Genomic DNA, 24,246 nt, shown 5'->3' with positions numbered 1-24,246 from the left:
CCTACGTAGGGCTGAGAGAACACGAAGTAAGTTTCTGAAACCATGTGTTCTGGATAAAAATAAAGAGGTTTCTATTAAATCCAATACGTACTACAAACAGCTAAGAAACGTTTTCCCAATGTTTTTTGGCTCATTTCTATTAAAATCAAAGTATCTTGTCACTTATGACCTCTTTAAAGCAGAGGTAACAGTTATCTCCTCAGATAAACATTAGAAGGCCTAAGTGATCTCATCACAATCTGAGTACCACTAACGCTTTGTTAAGAGAAAGGTTATACAGGAGCCAGGTGCCAGACATTATCTATGTTATGTCACCACTTCTGCATTGCGCAGAACTTGCTGAAGCTTACTTGTCTTTGGCATATCATTATAATACCTAAAGAGACATGCTGTTACAGAAGTTACCTTAAACTTGAGCATCATTAACAAGTCTGACTTTCGGATTTTGGTCCATGGTTATTTAGAATTCCCTCCCACGGTCCACACTGCCTCCCATCAAGCATCATTTAAAAGGACTAAAATCACATAGTAACTGATTACATTGATGGTCACTGCACTTGTTTTATTGGGCTAATGCACAATGACAAATTGGAGCAGTAGGATTTGTATCACTGCTCGCCAAGATCACAGGGCAATAGCTTTAATTTGGTGCCATCAAATGGTGAACTTGTGAACTGCTGCTCTAAATCAGCAATACACAATTTCAGTCAAGTATAATGTTGCAAAATGGTGGTAGTGAAGGAAGAGGGCATGCTCCCCCCCCCATCTGTGGCATAGTGGCTGTAACTGGTTATTGCGTCAGCAAAATTTAGCTGGCTGCCTCAGACAACCTGTTTATTTTAAAATTATTTAACTGAAAAAGTTACATTAAAACTTATTCTGACCACATTACCTGACTGGTTCTTTTGTGAAGAGGAGGTTTCTGTGACCTTAGAAGAGTTTGTTTTTGCTGTTTTGTCATTGCTTGTCTCCCTCTGTCACAAAAAAAAATATGAAAAAATAAAAAAACTCCTAATTTATGAGTGGTTGGATAAAACTGGCAATTACTTCTGGATTTATGTTATTAAAAAGAAAGTGTCTTTACAAATATCTGAATGGTAATGTAGTTAAGCTAGCCCCATTTAAGTGATTTTTAAAACTCATTTACAGCACAGGGTACAAACCCATAAACAAATGAGAAAAATTAAAGAACACAGTATTCCAGCATCCCACTTATCCATCCCAAACTCAGCATATCAAAAAGGGGAGCTCTAAATGAACAGAAAACATGTAAATTATCCTTACTATTCTTTGTCTAAAACTGGTCAAATTAAAACCTTTAATTATTAAAGGTAAACTGCAGAATTAGTATATAAATTTGAGAATAAACCCTGTGCAGAATTTTAAGTCTCAGAAAGGCTTGCTTTCAACTCCACAACTTATAGCAGTGCCATTTTTTAAATTACTATGGTTAAGATTGTTTCAGCATTTCCAAAATAAAACCACTATTTTCAAGGGAGCACAAACACCACATAAATCTGCTCTGGATTGAGAATTTCTCATTAAAAGTTTAGGCCGAAAACTGGGCAAGTTTTCGTCAAAGCTTTCTCAAAATTAGACACTGTTCCTTACGCATGCCACTACTTTTTTTTCTTTTTGTATGTTACAAATTCATTCAAGTTATAAGTCACTAAAATTGCAGCCAAGAATGTTTAACCCTGACAAATGCTCACCTGACCAATAAGAACAATTCTACTGAACAGAAGGTTTTACATACTTTTTCATATTCTTCATTCAGTTTTACAAAAGATGTGCAGGTGAACACCTCAAAGGCCAGAGAACTGGTTTCCTTTGTAAAAATAAATATGAATGGCTACTGCACTACAGATGTGCTACACCGTGCTTTTACTGACTTCTAAGTAAACTAAGATGCCCTACCACTAATGCCACTGGAGGCTCCCAATACCAGCTTTGTAAGACTACTGTTACACTTCTGTGTAAAAATGAAAGAAAATGTACAGTATAGTTCACTCTTAAATTTAAAGCATGCTTTACAAAACCCCCATTTTGTTAATGTGCATGTTATATATATCATGAAAGCACTGACGAATGAATTAGTTTTTCAAAACTTCCATATGGGTACTTGTGACTTAAGTTACTTTGTGCAAAAACATTCAGATTTCGTAAATAAGAATTAAGGACAAAAAGGAGAGGAAAATGCACAACACTCATGCAAGAAATAAAATGTCATGAAAGAAAGTCATTAAAGCTCCTCCTATCCAAAATGATCATAACAAAAGCCTGCAGGTAAACTGGGAATAGCAAAAGGAAGGTATATGGTTAGTGTTTGTTTTTTTTAATCATTACATAGAAATTTTCACTGTCGTTCATTAAATGCTTTGCTAAGCAGCATCACATACAGCTAGAGGTACCCTGGGCTGGTGAAGGCAGGAAAAAGACTAAGAGGTAATTCATAAAAGAAACCACAAAGCAACCATTCTACAATATCTGACCCTTCTGTGAAGAGAAGGACAAACACTGCTATATGCATTTAGAGTTTCAATTACCTAATATTTACACACACCAGATTCCTTGTAACTAGTTCTGATAAACAGATCAGATAGAGGACACCACTTTTTAAATGCACATTACTAAGTCAGCGTTATTAGTGGTATGTACCTTATGGGAATCATTAATCTCATTTATTTATTTTCCTGTTAGTATTCACATCTGCATCAGTGTCAAAGATACCAGAACCTCCTCTGCATGAACTATACTGCAACCACCTTTCATTCTACTTGTGATAATGTAGGCTAATTGTAGTGTATAAATGCTGGTGAGACAGTAAAGCAGCAACTTTAGGGACAGTCAAAACAAGGACTTCATAGCAGGAATTAATTGCATTAAGTAAACTTAATTATTCCATGGATCTAGTGTATTATAGTGAATTCAAATCAATTACACAACTTTTTAAAGGGTCTAAAAACTTCTCCTATAATATAAGACGAATATTCAACAACTAACCCATTAGAGCAAGAAGTGCAAAAACCAGTTTTGGCCCTTCTTTCCACAAAGGTAACAATATTTCTCTAAGAACTATCTTTGCCCTTTGCTAATAAGCTCGTTAAGCCTGGCTATCTGAAATTCTATTTATTTTTTATATTGAACTCTAAAAAAGTTGTCTGAATATCCACAGTATCGAGACATACTAGAATAACCAGCCTACCAAACTGACATCTACAAATGTGACCTCCATAATTCATTTAAAAAATAAATCCACTACCTTTCCTTATATTAGGTTGTCCCACTTAATTGCCATACCACTAAATTCCTGAGATGAGGTCTGTTATACTCACACTACAGTATGATACTATAATAACATATCTGGAAACACTTGTGAGCTAAACTTTCCACACAAGTAAAACCCATGAAGTTCACTGGTCTACGTGCACGACTAAGTAAACCTGTGCTTAAGAATCTGCAAGATTTGGGCTGTAACCATATAGGTAGTTTTAGTGACCTATGTAAGGAAAATCTTCATTCTCACAAGCAAGCTAAACTGAAAAGGAGTCTGTGATTTGTGCAATAAATATACTGTAATACTTACTGCAGTTTCCTAACTTAAGAAATGGGTCAGCATGCCACTCTAAAACGTCCTATAGGCTTCCAGTTCTTGAAAAGTAGTTTTTTCTGTTTTGCTTTACTTGCTTTCCTCTCTCCCCACACTTTTGTCTAAATTAAGTATTGACTAAAGGTATTTTTTTACATTATTGTATACATCTATGAACTCCAATTCAGGAGGAAAGAAAAAGAACTACAAAGTGTAACAACATGGAAAGGTCATGCCTCTGCACATTCCTTTGGGAAACAGATTTTCTCAGCATACATTTTCACCACAATTTAAGTAGCAAGTGCAACTTGTCATACCTCCATCCTCAAAACCAAAGGGAAAAAAAACCCCACAGCAATAAGGTCACATGTATCTCTGAATATTTACAACAGTTTGGTTTGATATACAGACATTACTTTTTAATCCTGAAAACGGAAATGCTGACAAACTTAACTACAGCAATGTGATTGGTGCTGCTATAAATCAACCCAAACAAACCAACAACATAATTACCTTCCGATTATTCTGTTTATCCATCCTGAGTCTTTTCCTAGGTGCTTCCTGAACTTCAAAATCTTCTGTAGGTTCCTTTGTCCTCTTTTTTTGGTTTCTTTTATTTCCATGTAAGTTACCTTGGGATGGGGGATGGGGGAAACTTACATGAAAAATAATCTAAAACCCACTTTCAAATTATTTTGAACTGATCTAGTTAAGTTACTTTTCTTTCAGTCATTATTTTTAAAACATGGTTAAACATTAACACAGTTTGATGACCTCTTAATGCTTAAGGTCTGGTTTCTGGTGCTGAAGACCAACTCTAGAACATATCCAAATCAACTGCTTCATACTCAAGTTATTTTAGAAAGATGAGACTACCTGTATAAGCACTAGTTTAAGATCTGAGTATTACTGCTCAACATTTGTTTCATATGGTCAGACTGCACGATTGATCTATACAGCTTTAAACTCTCCTGACATTTTATAACAGTGTCTTATCACTGAAATGAATTTTTAAGTCTCCTCCTTAAGTCTCCTTTAAGTTTTCCAAATGATACAGATGAAGATACTGGTGACATCTATTAAGGGGCCTCTGGAAAAGACAAGATATCACCAACCGTACAGATTAATTCTCTCTTTCTGGTATGGCAGTTCCAGACTCTCTTGAACAAGCTTACTTACATTTTACAGGAGACCATAAGATCCCCTTCCTTTGTGAACCAAAATCCCAAGAACAGAATCACATTGGTCATTTTAAACCAACAGACTTATTCATGTATTTAAATGATCATTCACTGTAAAGTTCAAGCAGCTGCTAAGTTACAAAAAGGTCAGTGACTAACCTACACACCCCTTTCACAGGTTCAGCTATTGTTTGCACTCGCTCTACCTCAAAAAGATAGATGAAGGTTTAGGAAGTGGTCTGTTTCATCAGGATGAAATAACAACATTATTACACTCTCCAGTACTCTCTAGTTTATGAAGCTACAGAGTATTATTAGTATGAAGATTGCAAGCTCCAGGGGCACAAATATGTTAACTGAAATCGCCCTACAGCTACAAGCATTCTATTCCAGTGGGAACAAATAGCTGTAAATATTAAAAAAATAGTAACTTGAAAATATGGATAATTTTCAAATTAATGTTCTTATCTAAACAATCTAGGACATATTCTATTATCAGACTCTGAATCCACAAAGCAGACTGAAATGGCTCCAGGAGAACCTGCTACTTAAAAAAAGCCAGCAAAAGAAATCCCACAATATTCTTCCAAGTTTAAGATAAGAGGATTTGGGTAGGGGAACGATTGAACTGACATGTTTTCATCTGTAGATAACTATAAATGTACACAATATATGTACTAGAAACACCTGGTACAGGTACAATTTCAATTACATTTCTTGCAATATGACACTGAGGAAGGTGAACAAAATTCAGCACTACAGTGTTTAGATATTTAATTTGGGATCCATTAAAATTCTAACGTCAAGGAAGACAACATCTGAGATAAAATAAAGAGATTATGATACGTGGGCGATTACATAAAAAAATACACTCAATAGCTACTTATAATGATGAACTATTTGCACACAACACAAATTTCAATTACTTCTGGATCTTGATCTCCTTTTAGGTGAGTCTTGAAACACTTTACGTTTGGCCTCTCCAATATTCTTCAATGATGAACCTTGAGAGATACAGAATGTGTTTTTTTTTTAAACTGATATCCAAATATTTGACACTTAAAATTTAAAGTTAAAAACTTTTCAATTTTCCACAAAATGATGTTATTTCACACACACACAGATAGTTAACAAAACTGACTGCCATTTTTATACAAGTTTTTCCAAGTCTCACAAACTTTCAAACACTCCCTCTCATTCTTGTCATTGCCCAAAGCAGCACCTGTTGGCTTCTAGTACTTTCATAATAAGTCTTTTTACAGTGCTGTAAAGCTATTTAAATTTGAAAAATGATAGCTCGTTAAATTTGATAAAGTTCATGCAAATGCCAAACTATCTTCCTCCTCCTTTCTCAAATAGGTGACTCCAAAACCCCTCAAATATTTCGCAAAATAATTGAGACTGTTTATCAAACCCAAACGCTAGACAACAGCAACAAAAACATAAAAGGAGAAAAAAAAAAAAAAGTATTTGGAATCTTGTACAATGTCCTAAAAACTTTGAGTAGCACAATAAAATGCCAAACGGATGAAAGTTTCAGAATAAAGTTTGGAATACTTCTTCCTGAGTTGATGATGATATGAGGTAATATACTTTAGGTATATATAAAGAAAAGGTGTAGCACTGATTAAACTTTTTAAACCATTTCCTAACTATTCTCAAAAAAAAAATCCTAAAATTTTACTAGTAGTAACACTTTGTCTTCCCTTCCCACCATCCACTCGTAACAGGCAGTGGATGCAATGGCAGCTGCTTATGGGCAGAAGAAGAATGAGAAATTGGCAATCTCTAAACAGTAGAAGGTTTACATATAACAACTTTTCAGAACAATGAGCAAGAAATGTAGACTTCATGGGTTGCGTTTATTGTAACCATTGGCATTCCTTTGCTATTGGCACAAACACCAAGAATTAAAACTGGAAAACAGTGAAAGCTGTTTTCCCTACAGGTCTCAAATATGTGCTTAGTTTAACACCACTATGTATATCAAATTTAGTTAGAGTACACTAGCACAGTTTTACGTTTACCAGAGTCTTCTTCAGATTTGGGAGAGGTCACTATGGCAAACTTTGTGTTATAGCGAGCTTTCTGTTTTTCACTAAGCATGTTCCACTGCGATTCGAGCAATTCTTCGATCTCCTCACTTGAAGCATCTGGATGTTCAGCAACCACCTATACATGCAGAAATAGGGTTGTATTAAAAAAGGTGACCATTGAAAAGAATGGCGTACATACTTCTATTGCTTTGGAAAACTGGATACAAACAAGTTATCTAACATTTCTGCTGTAGACAGAACTAGATTAAAACCTTCTGTATCCAGTTTTTCTTTGAATAACCTCTTCTCTCTCTGTGTGTCTCTCTCAAAAAAAATCTATTAGCATATTCAGAAGTATTAAGAATAATTTTGGAATTATCTATTTGCCTTTTAACATTCAAAAAAATGGAGTAAATTTAAATCTTGTCTTGTGGTCATTCAAAAAAGTTTGTATTATTTCTTCATGAAGTTTAAACCTATACCACAAAAGACAGACAAGCAATATTGGAATATATGCTCACCTACAAAGACATCCATCAATTCATAGGAGAACTCATTAAACACAGAACTCATCACACCTATCTTAACAGAGAGATTTATACAAGCTAGCACCTGATGCAACATCTTCCTGTATTAATTAATCATTTTATACTATGTATATGAATTATTAGGAACTCAAAAAGCTGTGCATCTTTTCTTAATAAATACGAGCATGACACATAATAGCCATCAACATGGAATTTAAGAGAGTTTCTAGAAGTTTATTCAACACAAACAGAAAATCCAGTATTAAAGAAAAAATCCTCCCAAACTCCTTCAGTATTCCCATACTTCTAGTTCAGGAAAACGAGATTTAATTAATCATAGAAGTCAAAAAGCTCTAAGATTGTACAGTCTACAGAAATGGAACAGTAGCTTTAAAAACAAGCCTTCTCATCTCATTACCCAGCATTCTCCAAAATCCTTTTACTGGAGTGATGCAACCAATACCCCAAAATTCTGGAGCAAAATTAAAACTAGGCCAACAAAGCCAAGTGTTCCAACAGTAACACCATTCAACAGAACAGAAATACAAATTTTCTGTGGTAAGTGGAAATGATTAAACCTAATTTCTTAGGACTTAGTGTCTTAAAATTGCATTTCTTGTTGTCAAACAGGGTACAAGTGTGACTGAAGCTTCTCCAGGGGTTAGAATAGTTGTACTACCTTCCTTCCATTACGATTATTCAGTGTCTACTAGGGAAATTCATGCTGTAATTTTTCCCCTAGTAGAGTACTAAGAGTTCTCTTGCTTCTGTCTGGCGTAACCCATCTGCATAAAGCTTGGAGAATACAGCTACCTTTGGAGGCCTCTACTCAAAGCTTGATTAAAATCCCACAATGTCAAAAAAGTTATTGAGAGTTATCTCACTTCTTTAGGAAAAGAAATTAGCATCAATTTTGACCATTGCCACTAAGTGTATATAGTTCGTTGTGCCAAACTAGGGCACAGAGTTATTTAATTCTCTAAGAAATAACTAGCTTTGCTCACACAAATGAGATAGTTTAACAACACCTCCAGTCCCACCAAAATACAAATAAAAACAGATTTCAACTAACTAGGAGCACTGTGAAATGACAAGGAAAGGACAGTCATGGTTCTTAACAGTTGAAGGATCCTTGCAAAGAAGGCCTCTAAGGAAAATGCCCAGCAGTCTTCTCCAAAGTCTTCATGCCGTAATACTCAATCCCGGCATACATACTGGAAATGATGTATCAGGTATCTTGATGTACATGAAAATCATGCACTTCTCCCAGGTACTTAACTCTAAGTCTAACTATGCTACAGAACGCATGGAAGATCTTTTCTTGGATGTGGGAATAAATATCACTATAGGTGTGGAAAACATGGTAATTAGACCAGGCATGTCCTAGCTCATCCAAGCAAAGTGTATTACCTTCACTCTTATTTGTTTTGATGTTCAACAACTTATGCATGCAGAAATCTTCAATTGTAAACCCTACTAGTGAAATTATTTCTTAATTTACCTCAAAACAGACTCAAGGCCCAAATCAATGCATTAGTATTAGCAGTATAGCTGTCTGCGTCTCATTGAATGATACCTTTACCTCAAGTCAGACAATCCCTTCTAACAATTACTATGGTTATGTTCCACAGAGGAAGCGCGTAAGAATGCCAATAGTACAAAATATATCTTTACTCCTTTGGTAACAGCACAAAATACTTAATGTGTCTCTACAACCATGAAAGTGGTCCAAGCTTTCAATGCCTCCCTCAGGGAAGCATGCCTCTTAAATCATTAAAAACATTTTCCAGCAGTTCACCCAGTCTTCCAGCAGCCATGATTCCTTTCTAAAAATTTAACTATTCCTCATGCTCCTATGCCCAGAAAAAGTAAGACAAAAAATAGTAATTAATAAAACCAAACCAAGAGATGAATCCTGCTACTGTACAAAGCTGGACTCCAAGCAAGACACAGCAGAAACAGCTCTACTTTTAGGAGAGCTCATGATTATTAGAGGCCCCAGAAGAGAAATCTTCAGTCATTCTTTTCCATTCACTTCTATCCCTTCCCAAGTCTGGGGACCAGAGATCCTCTTCTGGATCCATAGTATTCCTTTCTTCTAAGTTTCTACATGCAAATACTAAAGTAGCCATACACTAAACTCTCAGATGCCACTAAACCAAGTAGCTCAAAAACACATCTGTTTTTTAGCCAACATTATCACTCCTTCTAAAGCATCAGAATATCTGTAACAGCAACAAACCAAAAGCAAACCATGCAAGTTGAACCAGATAAGCCTAACAGAAGGGGAAACTCCGAATACTCTTTTGGATACAATCTCCCACCTTCCACCAAAGGCATAAAACTGCCATTTTAAAAGTGACATGACAGGCTGGAAGTGGTAACTAAACTCAGGTAACTTAGGTTCTGAGCAAGAATCATGAATATCTGAAATGGTATTTCCCCACTTTGCCAGTTAACGTCAAATCAAGAGAAAGACAGGTTCTACTGTCCTGATAAGTTAGATGGACTGTTATCTGCAGTTTTCGTAACCTAGTTCTGTTCTACACACAGAAGTGCTTCTGTACCTATTAGAATGGATCACACAGCCAGGTGGATTCGGGTTTTCATGATCTTATTAAAAGGTATCCTAGGCAGAAATGGTAGGATGTCCTCTCTCTAAATATATGCAATATTTTGAAACTTACTTCCTTCTACTTAGAACTCTGTGCAACATTAGCTGCTATCATCAGTGTGATTTTCAAGTTTATGCAAGTTTTTCAGTTTCCCGAAATGACTCCAAAGACAAAGCAATTCCTCAGAGTCAAATATTGTAATAGACTTCATATTTTCCATCTATTAATTTGAGAATTACAGTATAACTGTAGTATGAAAGGAAGCTTGATAACTGGCATAGAAAATAGAAATATAACATCAGAGACTCAGCATGTCTCTTCTGTGGTAAGATATGTTTGGCTAAGAGTCCATAACACCAGTCATAATAATCTCATTTCTTCCAGAGAAATAATTTCATGTCCCTCAATATTGCACAAGACTTCTTGCTACCTACGTTAAAGGCCAAGGAAATTCCCCCTTGCCATTATACAAGACACAAGGTTACTTATAGAAGACCTAGAAATACAACTCAGGTCTCTCTAACATGAGACACATCATTTATCCATACAGCTTTTCATAATGAATATGTCAAAATCTATATTTAATAGTCTGGCTACGAAACCCTTTCCTTTCTGGAGCCAGCAAACTGAACTGCCAATGCTTTTCTCAATTTAACCAAAGGTATATGTAATGCTGTGTTCCTTTTCCTTCTTGATATTAGCTTAAGTTGCAATGATCTAAAAAGGTCCCAAGTTGAACCACAACTAGTTAACTTCCATACAACAGAATCTGTTTTTCAATTTTTCATTATAAAGTTCATATCTATTAATGTTTTCTAACACAAATATCCTATAACAAAGTCAACCATTCAGTGGCTAAACAGTGTGACAAAGTCACTACTAGCTTTCTGGTCCTTCTATGGGTATTATGGAATAGTACAACTACAAGAAAACATGAAGACTCATGCTTCTATAGGATGAGAGGAGATGGCCTCAAGTTGCACCAGGGGAGGTTCAGACTGGATATTAGAAAAAAATTTCTTTATTGAAAGGGTTGTCAGGCATTGGAACAGGCTGCCCAGGGAAGTGGTGGAGTCACCATCCCTGGAGGTGTTCAAAAAACACGCAGACGTAGCACTTCAGGACATAGTTTAATGGGCACGGTGGTGTTGGATTGATGGTTGGACTTGATGATCTTAAAGGTCTTTTCCAACCTAAATGATTCTATGATTCTTTCAGTGCATGGAATAGTACTGCAAATGGAGCAGCGGGTTGTAAGGAGGAAAAATGATGGTCATGATTTTAAAGTAATGAGCTATAACAGCAGTACTGCTTTTATACTAGCAGTCTTCCTAAGAAATGTTGATATTAAGGTATTTATTCATTCTACCTTGTCTTGGAGTGTAATCCTGTCAAGAGTACCTAGTTTCTGTCCCAGCAGATTGCACACTGACAGTGATTTTCACAAGCTTGGTTGGTAACTAGGCTCTTTTGAAGCTCAGCAAAAGATTCTACGTAGGTAAATGGAGTTTTTGAGGAGTTCAAAGACAAAGGAACACACCTAAGGAATTGAGTCACATCTTCAGAAAGAATGTACAAGCTAACTACAAGTAGATTGCCATAAACAGCATACCCTTCGTCATATTTGCCTGTGCATATGTATGCATATCTACTATATTTTACATACATTAAAAAAAGTTATGGCTATTACAAAGGACTATTAGATCATGTAGGAAGACAGTTACACAACTTATGCTTAAAGTACAATGACATTATTGCTATCTTGTTTATACTGCTCATCTACATTCCCTTTTTCTCTGTTCCTGTCTAGACAAAGATGTGATGCAGGCATACTTTGTCAAGGCCAGAATATTATGGATTCTACAGTAACAACTAGTTTTTGTCAACTAAAGTAAAGAAGTTTCTTTAAGTATATAAATGAGAAGAGACAATCAACAGTAACATCTAAAAGAGACTAACCTCATCTCTGTGCTTCTGACAAAAGACCAAAAACTGAGATACTGCATCGCCCTTTCTGCTTCGTGGAGTAGATGCTGGAGTTTTCTTTCTATTGAGAGGGGAGCCTATCCCTCTTTTGGATTCTGCCTGTTCAGATGACTTTTGAGGAGTAGTATTCTTAGTCCCCGACTGACTACTTTCTTGCGTATCATCAGCGGCAGACAATTTTGATGTCCTTCTCCTCCTCTTGTTAGGAATGCCAGACTCCTTCATTGATTTCAGATTTTGAGTGGTTTCTTCGTTTGAGTAGGATGACTCATCTATCTCCTCTAACGGTTCCACAGCAATGCCAACTTCCTTTGCCACTCGAGGATTAAGATGAGGTCTGTCCCTAACATAGATGAAGGTGTACTTGGCCTTCCGTTCTTCCACTGTCATGCCTACTGCTTCGCTTGCTTGCTTAACACCCATCTCCCACTGTGGCCGCAGCTTCCCTGAAACAGGCTTTAACATCTGCAAGATAAGATGACAGTGTTAGAAATTTGCCCACTTTTTATTTCAAAATGCCAACATTAACACGAAACAATTCCAAGAAACTAAGTGTAATGCATAATTATATTTCAGACATTCAAATGGAATTGTATTTGATCATACTGATACTGTGGATGAATCAATGACAAAGCAGAACTGATTTTTAATAAGTAACAAACAGTGGTAAATGATCCCATTCTTTGCATCTCTAAGTGAAATCTAAGACTACAAGCATCTGTAAAACAAGCTGTCTTTAAAGCTTTCTAGAATATCTATTTATATCTGTACATACCTGTAACAGTAAAATAAAAAGCTGCACATCTTGTCTGACTTGGTAGCCTCTTACCTTTATTTTCTCTGCTTTAGTGAGGGCTTGTTTTGCACTTTCCTGGCATAATTGTTCAAACTGGTCTTTTTCTTTGAAGGGCACAAGGCTCTTCTCAAATATCCAGGCTCGCTCTGGGGCATCTCCAAAAAACTGAACATGATATTGACGAAAACTCTTTTTCTGTCCTGAAAATTAAAACCAAATGTATTTAAGACACAACTTAGGTTGTTCTCTGCACTTTCAGACTTGAAGTCTTTTGTAAGCTTCTATAACTACCATGACAAAAGCACAATACAACTGGTTAACCTTTTGAAAAACCACTTAACTGGCTCATAAGTCTCTGCGCTATAATCTGTGAAGTTTGACACAGAAGCCCAATAGTTTAATTCCAAACTAGAATATGCTTTGCTAAAGTAACTTAAGGTTACAATCAGTGCTTTCCATGTATATTCACTTACATGTAGGCCTAGATGTTTCTGAAAATGCTACATTTGAAAAAGTTTCCAAGGCTTCGATAGCCTGTGCACTCAGCCTCATCTCTGATTTGCCTAAACTTTATCTTTTAATATTCTTGAACAGAAACACATACTTCAGCTAGTTTTAACATCTGCAATCACAATTGCATCTTAACCAAGCTTTTAAGGAATCAAAGCAAGAAATGAAAAGGATTTGGGTGGTGGAAGGGAGAGCAGGAAGATAAGAGGACAATTCTGAAACGTAGACAAGAAACACTCATTCTTTTAAGATTGTAAAGAGGAATACTGTCTCACTGTAGTAAGATATAGGCATACATCCTTGCCCTTCTAAAGATCTCAGCTATTCTACAGTAAAGGGGGAAGACAACACCTTCAAAATTCACCAAAAAGTTCACAATTAACAACAAACTTCTAAAAGGTAGAGGCAAGAGAATCAGACTTAAGACATCCTCTAGCATCTCCTTCATTAAAACTCGTAGATTTGTTGTCCAAGTGTTCAAATCAGGGTCTTATTTAAAATAGAAAAGGTTTTAACTGTGATGACCTACACTTCTGTGTTTGTAAATTCAATCCTGCTAGAAAAGGATCAGTTACCCCCCCCACAGTATCTATGGTTTTTCAAGGTGTCACCACATCAGTATGTCTAACATGTAGTCTAGGAGGAAATCAGGTAACGATGTCTACACAGTAAGAACAAGTAACGGTCACGGTTCTCCATTACAGATGTCTTCAAACTAGGCCTAGATTTTGCTAGGTTATTCATACACTGCAGGTCTTCTACCTTAATCAGCAAATATGTCTAGTTGATTCCTTCATGCACTATTATTACTGGGGTTTCTAGACTCAGAAAGAACTTTCTTTTTGCAATTACTCAGCCAATAGTTATTTTTAAAGGGGTTTGATCTTGTCTCAAGATGTCGTACCTAGAATGGTAATATGAAATCAACCTAATTAATGGTATGTACATAAGTTTTATTAGCCATTACATATATATATTTATTAACCATTACATACATACATATATATAAAACATACATGACAGCTACAAGAACAATAGTGACTTATTTGAGATCAGATATGAGAATCTAGAGGAATGGCATAGGGAAGGGTCTTGGGACTGTATGCATCACACTGGAACACGTATTAGACTACTGGATTGGATGCGTGATGCATACAGTCCCAAGACCCTTCCCTGTGCCACACCATCAAATAAAATTTGTCTGTTGCACAGACAAAATAATTACTGTGCCAGAGAATTGCTCCTGACTGAGACTGTTTTGTCCTCATCAAGAAAATGTTGCTTAACTAGGGACTACTGAGCTCCAATGACTTAATCTGTCCATGATGAAATAAAGGATAGTTTTTGTATTTTGACCAGGACCTCCTAGCTGCAGACAGAGGGATGACAAAGACTACATTTACAACCACCTGTAAAGATCTGCCTCTGAGCAGCCAGCAGCCCAGTTCCAAACAGACACTCTATTCCTTTTACAATATAATGCTGGACAACTGTAACTGCCTAATTAAGGAGTCTAAATAATAGTGCCTACCACTAGAATCATTGAACTTATTTGTGAATCTTCAGATATCTTCTGTGGGCTGAATTCATGTCAATACTCCTGGATAAAATAATGGAATTCATTAAGCATTGTTATATACAAAGACATAATTTTTGGCTCACAAAATCCTGGAACCACTAATTATTGAAGGTTTAGGGGAGTGTTCTGGGGACCCACCACTATTACTTGTCTTTTTCTGTCTCCTAGCATCTGTGGTTGACCACAGTTAGAGACAGGATATTGAATGAGGTAGAACTTTAGTCTGACTCAGGATGCGCCTGCTTATATGCATGTATGCATCCTGCAAGTTGAAAGTTACAAACTTTTCTGAAGTCTAACCAGCTGGAATGATGAAATCAACTATTAGCATCCAGAAATTCAAACACTGTTGATCCTGATCCTAGAAATGAGAAATACAGAGACGTAGCTGACTATTTCTACAACTCCCAGATAAAAGAACTCTTCTGCTTGGAACAGGAGACTTTTGACAGTGCCTCAATAGTAAACTGTAGGTAGAAGATAATACAAGACTGAAAATACGTATAGGTGGAAATATGCACATCAGTGTGCATTTATCAGTTATGATGGCTGTCCAGACTTAGTCAAACCTCCTGAAGGAAAAGGCAACCCCCAAGCCAACTCCAGAGCAAACATCAGAAATGACCATCATCCACATAACTTCAAAGAGATGGAAGTTAACATCTAAAGCACTTGGGCCCTTCCTTCTGTTAGAAGTCCACAGGTTGCATTCAGACACGACACTGGTTTTTGCTAGATCCATTTCTACAGTTTCTTATAAAAAGCTAGCACAGAGATTCTTGATAACAAAGCATAAACCTTGCTCCTTTTGAGGAGCACAGTAATTCAGTTATGAACACATAAACAGCTTTATTTCTCTCAAAATCGAGCTCTATCTCGTAAGAGACCTAATAATCCAAAGATTAAAATCACAGGGACTGCCTGATCAAAACTCTGAAAGACTGCTACAAGAACAATTTGTCTGAGGAGTCTATAATAATCATTCTAGCAATTGTCTGAATGCTTGAAAGGGTTCTCAAGAAGCCATTTTCTTTACTACCAACACTGAGTCTAGCTGTAATCCTATAGATCCTCATTCAATTTGTTCTTAAAAACCTCCTAAGAATGTGATCACACCATTTCTCCAAGGCAATCCATCCCAGTGCTTCACTATCTTTATCCCTCCCAAGTTCTTCTTAATGTGTAGTCTAAATATTCATTGCTACTAAGCTGTCTTCTTCCCAGAACAAGAAGAGTTTATGCCTTTTCTTCTTTGCATGTAAATAACTGAAGTTATTTAAGGCCAGTTACTGGGTTCTCCTTTAGCTCCTCCTTGTCAGATTAAACAGCCCCAGTTCCTTCAGTCTGCCCATGCAGGTAGACTCCTAGATTTCTGTTCATGCTGTCCCCAGAACCTTCTCTGTTTGGTCCATGTTTCTTGAAATGAGATGGCCCTAACAGGATGAAATGAACAAAGTGCTCCCGCTGAGGCCATGCTACCACTGGAAAAGTAAAGAATCTCCTTCATGTTTTTTATAAGTAGCACCATTAACTTATGTCAGTGTGACTTTGGTCCTTCTGCAGAGAAAACTACAATGGGTTATTACAGCTCTCAGGTTCCTTTCCGTGAAAATGCAGCTTTCCACTCATTTTCCAGCTTGATCACCTACCATGGTAAAAATCCAACACTTACTCTCCTACTGAACTGCATTTTTTTTTCAGACCACACCTCCGAAGCATCAAGATTACTCTGATTTCCAATCCTACATGTTTACAGTCCCTCCACATTGGAAACCTGTAATTCTAATGCAGATTTTAGATGTATATTCCAAGTTCTCAATGCAACCCTTGAAAAATACACAAAACCAAACCAACAAAACCACTGCTTTCCCAGACTTGGAAATACGTAGTTCAAAGTTACTGAAATCTCTAGTGACAAGTAAATGCCCTGCTCTGTTCATAACAACAGAAGCCCATACTTTCACCTGATCTAATAAAATATATGAAAGTATTTAGAAGCATAAATATAAAAACATTAAGTTATGTGCTCTTACTTTGGTTTGATATTCCTATTAACTTCTTGCTTTTCTCCTTAATCTGCAAGTTTTCTGGATTCCGTTTTCATGGTTTTTAAACTTTCAGTACAGTTTGGCATAAACATAGTAAAAAATAGTTCACAGTGCTCAGATGGAGTTAAAACTAGTGAGTGATGCAATGTGCAGCAAGAAGATTTCCTGTCAATAGCAAAAGGAAGGCTAAGGAATGCTCACTGGAGCAGGAGATTGAGTGACAAAGGACACAGTCTGGGGTACTCTATGCCTTCTCTGTCTCAGGGTTTTGTTTGTTTGTTTTTTAAACTGTAACATCTGCCCCCAAGCCTTCAGGTCCCTTAGTCTAGCAGTAACGGCTGCAAGACTGAGACACTACACACAGCATATTAAGAAAAAAGTCAGGGAGCACTTAATCAAATTGGACATCTATGAGATTATGGGACCAGAAGGGATGACTCAGAAGGAGCTGAAGGTGTTGGCCAATGTGATTGCAAGGGTGATCTTTATAGTTTTTGAAAGGTCACAACCATCAGGGGAGATACCCAGTGACTGGAAAAAGGCAAACATCACACCTATCTTCAAGAAAAACAAGAACAACCTGGGGAACTACAAGCTAGGCTGACTACTGACTACATTACTCTCAATGCCTACAAAATTATGGGGCAAATTCTCCTAAAAGGTATATCCAAGCACATGAAAGACAAGAAGGTGTCTGGGAATAGACAGCACAGACTCACCAAGGGCAAATTGTGCCTAATCGATCTGATTCATACAGTGCTAATACAAAAGGCAACGGACACAGGTTGAAACAAAGGAAATTTCAACTGGATGAAGGGAAGGGTCTTCTTGCCATAATGGCTGCCAGTCACTGGAACAAGTTGCCTTGAAAGGCTGTAAAGCCTCCACCCTTGAAGACACTAAATATTTGACTGGACAAGACCCTGAGCAACCTGCTCTAACTTGGAGACCATACGACTTCTAGAGGTCCTTTCCAACCTACATACTTTATCATTCTACAACCAGTATAGGTAAGTCTCAAAAGTTTCAGTTATCAGAACAGAGAACAAAGCTGCACATGAGATTCAGAAATTGTACAGATTCCTAGTCCTTGCATTTAGAATCAACTAATGTTGTCTGTAGATAACAGTATTGATTCTATGAATCACAGAAGATTTAGCTGCCTGAATTACAGATTGCTTTTAGTAAAGCATCATCATCAGTATTTAATTCCTATTAGCTTTCAATGGCATTTTTAGCCCATATCACTTCTCCAAGCATCTCCATAAAAAAAAATGGAAAGTGCCATCAGATAATCTTTTTAGTAAGACTCCGAAGTTTCATAGACCACAATTTTGATATCTTTTGGAGAATGTTCAGAGAGAAAAAAAGCTCTGTCTGCTATATGCCAAAGAATAGTGTTTACGTGATTTTAACATTCCTCTTGACAACAAGGAGCTGATTCAGTTACTGATACAACTGAACAGATAAAACGAAGAACAGAATTTTCCCAAAATAACAGTGATGTATACCTTAAAAAATCTGGATGTTTGTAGTATCACTGACATACCTTTTAGTTTAGTGTAGGAATGGAGAACAGGATCAGCAGAAACCATACATGGCCACCATGGAAAACCAGATACTTTTGACCACACTAGATCTCCTATATTATACTTCAACAGATGGACTTTGTCTTCTTTGACGGTACTTTGAGTTGGATCTCTCTTAGCAGGAGCCTTAAAAGATAAAAAAAGAAGAAAAAAACCACCAAACTATCACCATATTTCTTCAGATAAGCACTAGGATTACTAAATAGCACACAAAAATAAACAACAAAACTACACTTCGTATTAACATTCTCATTATACGTAAAAACACAGAGTGGTAATGGAAGGAGGGAAATAAATAGTTCAGAATAAAGAGCTATCATGTTTGCTAAAAAGCAGTAATTATAGTTCATGTATAATAAAAACTTCAAGTCATAATTTTTGTTCTCTCACAGCAAAAAAATTCCAAGTTCCGTTTATGTTTTTGTTTTTAGTTTGAAATATTGGCAAGTAAGCTGTGGTTTGCCTTTATCTTTTCAAATAACTGCTGGGAGACCATCAGGAAGGCTTACTTTAATTTCAAACACATTAACTGAGCAGTGGGTGTAGATATGGAAGAGCTAACCTCCCTCTGTATTGATTATTATTAATCAAGTTAAGCACTACACACACAATTGCGTTTGCAGATTTAAAAAGATAATAATAAAAAAATACCGAACTAGAATAGACTGAAATACTGTTTTTATGTCTGAATAGAAACTGCATAAATAACCAGTTAAAAAACCCAAACTCTGCATCTTTCAGCTGTCTTTTTACATACTGAGAATTTGTGACATGAACCCTTCCCCACACCCTTTTGCAAGATTTTTTTTCTGTTCCAGTTCTAGCACTAAATGTTTGCGAGAGCTCAGCTGGTGCTCTAAAGCTATTTTAGCTATTGAAAAACAATTACAGAACTATTTCCAGTTCAAAGGATAGATTTAACTAAAAGGGAGTTTTGTGTTCCCCTGCGATAGACACATGTTTTTACTGCATCGTAACAAAGTTCGGCAACACAGACATTTATTCACCAACTAAACCTATTTCACAAAGTTAGTTACATTTTGTCTTTTTGGCTTCATCTGTTCTATTTGATATAAATAATGAACGCCTTAATCTAGGTAAGGACTAACTCTGGATGTAAGAAAGCACAGAATGTGTATCATTACAGATACCTGCGGAAATTTTATTTTTTTTTTTTTTTGCTTTTTTGTTTTGCTAGTACTAAATTTATATGCAACGTTATATTGTTCATCTTGTGTTCATCAGCTCAACATACAGAAGGCAGACTGGAGCTTCAGGCTTTCACTGGATTTAATGTTAGAGCTGGAGCAAAATTCTGTTTTAATTAATGGAAAGTGGCAAGAGGAAAGAACGAACACTGTTTAGAAATTGGAAATCCAGAATGCAGAAGCAAGTATTTGGAGCATTCTGTTGAATCAAAATAGATCAGGTTACCTTGTACAGATTTTTAAATCCAGAGAATACTACCATAACTAATAACATGTTATTTTCTAAACACAAACAACAAAAATCTTTGACGTGCTGCAACAGCATAGAGATTTTTTTGCAACTCAAACATAGAGGTACATCCAATCAAAAAAAATAAAGCTTAATGTACTCAGAAACTCCTTTCCTCAAAGCTTTTAAAGCTATGTCTGGTAAACACACATGATGCTATATCATCTGATTGTTAGAGACAGTTACTCATCCAGTGATTCAGCTTTTCTGATGAATTCAGACTTGGTTTATGCGCCTCCAGCTAGAGCCATGTTCCCATATCTCAAGGTTTTTGGCTCTCTAAGGATTCTATAAGACTGTCAGAAGAAAACCCGTCCTGCTGAGCTTGCCTCAAGTCCAGCACTTTTAATAGACATAAAAAATTCCAAGCAGATGTGAAAAATCAAATGCTTCTTCTAGTAGTTAAACATGACATGAAAAGTTATGCTTAAAAGCTAAAAATTAAGAAATACATATGCCGAGAACAGATCCGGAAAAACATTAATCCTAACACACACAAACTGACTTCAGCATTTAAACTAAATAGGTGGGCTGAAAATATTTTTCAGCAAGTTAACTTTTCAGAAATATGAAAGTTACTCAGGATTCTGAATCTCATTTTTAATTTACAAGTCCCTGTATTTTTCAGAAAGTGCAACTAAGCTGCAAAGATTTACAACTACAGTCTGAGAAGGAGCTGGCTGGAATAATGAAAAGGCTCTAGTAGTGTTTCTTATTCCAGCATAATCTAAAAGGGGTGGCAGTACAGGGGTGAATATCGCATTTCAATATATCTACAAGCACTTTGTAAATTTAAAAAATGCCCAGAATTCTTTTACTATACTGGATCGTGATAAAAAACTTGAAAACGACACGCTCTGATAAAACCTGCAAGGTTTATCTATACAGCGCTTGTTGTATTTATGTTTTCTTCTATGGATAAAGTGCGCATACTTTAAAAGAATGGCAAAATACAGCACAGAATTTTATATACATAATTTTTTTAAGAGCTGTCATATGAGGTTATTTAAAAACCTATAGAAAATATCACCATGAACTCGCTCACTTCCATCTTACTTTCCCACATCATACTGGTTTAGTTTTGTTTTCTCATTCTAGGAATTACTCTGATCTATTTAATAGGTATCTCAACAGTAAACAGTGAGGTGAAATTCCTGGCATGTACTTCTGAGACAAACAGCTGTAGGCCATCAACAGTCTCTTCAATACTTCCTCTCAAAAACATTTTTGCAAACTGCCAGCATAGCATTAAATGCTTAAGTATTTAAATTGTTTAAAAACATCAGAAAATGCTAAGTATGCATAGATTTTACTTAAGTATCCAGGTTGGCTTTTGAAGTATTGGTGGGATGGGATGACCATTTCTAAACAAATTTGCCACCCAGTCCCCTGATGGCATCTATGTTCTCATGCAATGAGAGCTGGAGCTTCTTTATGAGACACTTGTACACTGCAATTTTTAAGAATAGGAAATCACCATTCAAGTTACGAAGTAGTATAGAAAAAAGTAATTTGGCTTGCAGGTTTTTTTCCTCCAGAAGAAAACAGGAATTATTGTTTAGGCAAATTTTGATTCCTAACAATATGTAGGCAGGCAACAGGGCATCTGACAGTGCACCCATGGAAGATGGAGAGGCAGGACTGGAAGCACACTTTTGGTGGTCTGGGTGAATGCACCAGAAGACGGGGAATACCTCCTCCTGCAATAGCTGATCAATTCTTTCTGTGATGATACTTAAGCAAGCAAATTAAGATGGGAGACTACTGGTTTAGTGCACAACTATAAAGCAAGGGAAGGTCACACAAAATCAAACTATTTTAAAATATCTTCCCCTCATCTTTTGCCTGTTTGTGTCTTTTGATGACTTTTTATTTCTTGAAATTGTTCTCATTTTTAATTAGATCTCCTACCCATAAATGTCAACAAAGTAAATCCTGTCAGGCTTTCTGTGCTGCAGGGGAACATAGAACAGTCTTTGCTTGCAGTCATTACTAAATAAGTCTGGACTGCTCTGTGTATGCCCCATCCCACTACTTTTTACTGCAGTTTTGACAGAAGTAAACACATACACATTTAGTAGCAGAATTTCCCCTCCTTCTCCTTCCTTAATTACGGGCAAGCTCTGCAGCCTCTGAGATAACTACCACCTCAATCACCTTAGCCCCAAACTTTAAACCAGTTATGCTAAAGAGAAGAAGGAAACAGCTTGTGATCGTATTTCTTTTCTACTTTGGGAAGGAATTCCAGGTGTTTGTTTTTTTTTCCCTCTTCAAACACTAGACTGCAGAGAAGTTACGTAAATGTAAATGGGCAATCAAAGCCTGGGTGAGGAGGTGATGACTCCCACACAGACCAGTCCTGACCCTGAATAAGCAGGCCATTTGACAGGCTCTGCACTACTCAGCATGGCAAACATCGAAATTCCTGACTTTCTGCATTAGTATCCTAATGAAAGACTTGCTCTGAAAGGCAGCTAGATGGATTTTAAGTTTATTTTGTCCAGGGGGGCATAGAGTGTGGAATGGAGTTATTCCCTCATTGCAACTGATTTTTTCTGTGAGAAATTTGCCTTGAAGAGTACCAGCATCCTTAAAAACTCATCTGGGCCAGCAGCTGCAACAGGCTGAAAAGGACCAAAAAAAGAAAATAATATTTAACATGCCTTTCCTCTTCCCTTAACATTTCACAGATTTGATTGTCATTTCTCTCGGCACTTTCATAGGCAATGAGCGACAGGCAGATTGACAAGAATTTATGACACTGCTGTCAGCATTCTGCCAGTCCAAAGAACTGGTTTGGCCACAGAAAACATTGGTATTTAATTAACTTTGCCTACACCTGATCAAAAGAATCCAATCAGTTTCCATTTAGTTCTGGTCTGACTAATGAATATAACGAGACAAGAAAACACCATGAGTGATGGGTAATTTCAAAGCTTAAAACTATCTTAAAATGATCAAAGAAAAATGCATTTGAGGGCAGCATCTTTACTGCACTAAGAGCTTTAGGTTTGTTTGTAGACTCTGTTATGAAAACACCATGATGAGTGTTTAGTAAACAAGGGACGAAGGTAATTTTTTTTAGAAAACATCTAGAAGGCTTACTAGGTAGTGTCAGACTGAGATAACTATCACTTTAAAGCGATCTGTGGTACAGATACTAATATTATCATTATCTATTTTGTGTATATATGCACGTGTGCATACATGTGCAAGGAATTATAGCCCCTCAAAATTATTGCAAATTACCTTAAGCATCATAAAGCTACTATTTCACTATACAAATTTGGAAAGCTTTAGAAATCATTAAAAAACCTTTCATCTAACTGTAAATTGTCAAAAAGGGATTAGATAAAGAACAATGTTGAGAATTGGTGGAGAATACACCACCAGAATTTAGTATTGGACAAAAAAACCAAAAGAGAACAATTAAGACAAGCTAAGACAGTAAATGCTCTCCTCTGTGCAACATAATGGGGAAGTACATACTGAACAACTTGCAGATACCTAATATCTCCCTTTCTGTTTTCATTTTCAATTCAGTTCCATCCTGGATCGAAGAACTTCCACTGGACTGCACTGTAACAGAAGGCCATGCTACAAAGACAGACTGCTAAAGGTCCACTTGCACTCCAGAATAAAAAACAATCTACTAGCATTACAAAGAAATTAAAACAGAATAATCAAGGCCCCTAAACATAATATATGCAATTAAAATGTACTTTGAATCAGAGTCAGAACACACAAACTTCAGACAAACGCATTTCTTTACTATGGAAAAGATAACATTGCTAGCTGAACAAAACCGTATATTTTTCTGGGCCTGCTATCTACTTGGGCTGTGTTTCATCCACTAATACTGCTATCTTCTATCATGGACTTGTGTAATAAAAATAAAAGTAAAAACGTTTCATCTCCTCTTGTCCATCAGGAAAGATAGAGAACTAGGGAAGTGGTTGCAGAACAAACTTTATTCCCTTCGGAGGTTCAGGAGAGGTGGTAGATTTGTCTGGAGAAAAAAGGAGCAACAGAACAAAAAAAATTATTTTTGTAATGTTGTTCTGTCACTTGAATTCATCAATGATTAAGGACACTATAAACAAGCAAACAAACAAACTACATAATCAGACAACGGTTCCAAACGTTTCTTCCTTGAAAAACCACCATCACAATTATGTTCTTAGGAAAGCTATTACTTCCTGAAAAATTCAGGAATTTCACTTGATAAAAGGCAAATCACCACTCAGTCTTCAGGCAAAGGAATAGAGGGATGCAGCTATTTTCCCAATGAGT

General features: G+C 36.5%; 1 protein-coding gene across 5 annotated transcripts in view; it reads right to left on the bottom strand.

The window, feature by feature from the left end:
• The window catches only part of NSD2 (nuclear receptor binding SET domain protein 2), a 105,164-nt gene that overhangs the window by 29,797 nt on the left and 51,121 nt on the right, over positions 1-24,246 (bottom strand). For all 5 annotated transcript variants that reach the window (XM_075059121.1, XM_075058885.1, XM_075058963.1 and 2 more), the window contains 7 exons: positions 18,417-18,582; positions 12,764-12,930; positions 11,908-12,399; positions 6,798-6,942; positions 5,697-5,774; positions 4,103-4,221; positions 893-974 (listed from right to left, as the gene is read on the bottom strand). In XM_075059121.1, coding sequence (XP_074915222.1) covers positions 893-974; positions 4,103-4,221; positions 5,697-5,774; positions 6,798-6,942; positions 11,908-12,399; positions 12,764-12,930; positions 18,417-18,582 — 1,249 coding nt within the window. The remainder of the gene's footprint in view (positions 1-892; positions 975-4,102; positions 4,222-5,696; positions 5,775-6,797; positions 6,943-11,907; positions 12,400-12,763; positions 12,931-18,416; positions 18,583-24,246) is intronic.

Source organism: Buteo buteo, chromosome 1, assembly GCF_964188355.1.
Source record: "Buteo buteo chromosome 1, bButBut1.hap1.1, whole genome shotgun sequence".
In the NCBI taxonomy this organism is placed as follows: domain Eukaryota; kingdom Metazoa; phylum Chordata; class Aves; order Accipitriformes; family Accipitridae; genus Buteo; species Buteo buteo.
This window is presented reverse-complemented; position numbering and strand designations above follow the sequence as displayed.